Below are 1,436 nucleotides of genomic sequence, written 5' to 3'. Positions count from 1 at the left end.
AGTTTATATTTCTGACTGATCATAATAAACACAACTAATGAATCACAATTGATTGATCACTGGGTAGTGATCAATGTCATGCGTGTCAAGTCCTTCTTAGTGCTGATCGAATGCTATCGATCAAATTGCTACATGGCCACTAGTCTAAATGGCTTGACACTGCGTGCACTATGTTGAGGTAAGATGGTGGTTGGAGGTGGTCAATAGGAAACCCTGGACCCGGGTTTCGTGCTAATTGACACTCGCCAGCAATATGTACCTGTGATCTTGAGGGAACTGGTGCTCTCTGACGGATTCGATCAATCAACTGTGATTACATCTCAGTCCTACAGGAGGTCGATCGCGGCCCGAATAGCTCAGTGGTAACGTCTCTGACTGTGAAGCTGAGTGATATGGGATCGAATCTGTCAGGGACCACCAGTTCCCTCAAGAGTACAGGTACACCTTGCTGACGAATGCCAAGTAGCATGAAAGCCGGGTCCAGGGTTTCCTTTTGACCATCTCCAACCACCATCTTACAACTAAAGAATACCAAAAGGCTGTTTCATCCTTGTATAGGATTGGTAAACAGTATGTATCCACGACATCACTAGGTGTCGTACCCAGGACTTCCAGCTCTCATAACACTCGTTCAAACTCTAGGCCGCTGAACTTGTTATATTTTTATTAAGGTTGAAATTTATAGATGATAATCAGATATCTAAGGAGTAAAAAATGGGGAATATATCAATAAAACTAATGGCGATAATAATGGGTGTTTTGAAACTCAGTCAAATTCTGTCCAGTATCTGTCAATCAGATGATGATGACGATGATGGTAAGGAACATGCTGAAACATGTTTAATAAAGAACCATAAATTTGTATATAAAGATTTCTCTTCAATAAATATTAAATATTTCCAGACAGAATGTCTCTATTGTGTGGAACATTCTGGTTTATGTATTTATGAGTAATTTATTGTCATTTTGTATGTTCGGTTGTTTTATTGTTCATTACTCAAACTTCACTGGATAGGAATATCGAATTGACGGTTCCTTGTGGTTTGAGTCTTGTTTGTCTGGGTACAACATCGTCCAAACTGCATTAATCGAATAGTCACTTTGTTTAATGTTACGATAACTTTAATACAATGCTTAACTACAAATAATAATCATAGTTGTTTCATGTGTAAACGAAACTCTGGAAGAGGTGGAAACATTCACGTACCTGGGAAGCATCGTTAATAAACAAGGAGGATCGGATACAGATGTAAAGGAGAGGATTGGCAAAGCAAGGACAGCATTTCTACAATTGAAAAACATATGGAACTCGAAACAACTATCAACTAATTTCAAAGTGAGAATCTTCAATACGAACGTCAAGACAGTCCTACTGTATGGAGCTGAAACGTGGAGAACTACTATATCCATTGTCAAGAAGGTACAAGTATTTATAA

General features: G+C 38.6%; 1 protein-coding gene across 1 annotated transcript; it reads left to right on the top strand.

The window, feature by feature from the left end:
- Positions 1-714: 714 nt before the first annotated feature.
- Positions 715-954, top strand: Smp_125390 (hypothetical protein; the record flags this gene model as incomplete). The annotated part of the gene is made up of 1 exon (XM_018794311.1): positions 715-954. The coding sequence occupies one exon, from the start codon at positions 715-717 to the stop codon at positions 952-954; it is 240 nt and encodes a 79-aa protein (XP_018648736.1).
- Positions 955-1,436: the final 482 nt, after the last annotated feature.

Source organism: Schistosoma mansoni, chromosome 1 (genome assembly GCF_000237925.1).
Source record: "Schistosoma mansoni strain Puerto Rico chromosome 1, complete genome".
NCBI lineage: Eukaryota > Metazoa > Platyhelminthes > Trematoda > Strigeidida > Schistosomatidae > Schistosoma > Schistosoma mansoni.
Note: the sequence above shows the minus strand (reverse complement) of the source record. Positions and strands in the feature narration are given on the sequence as shown.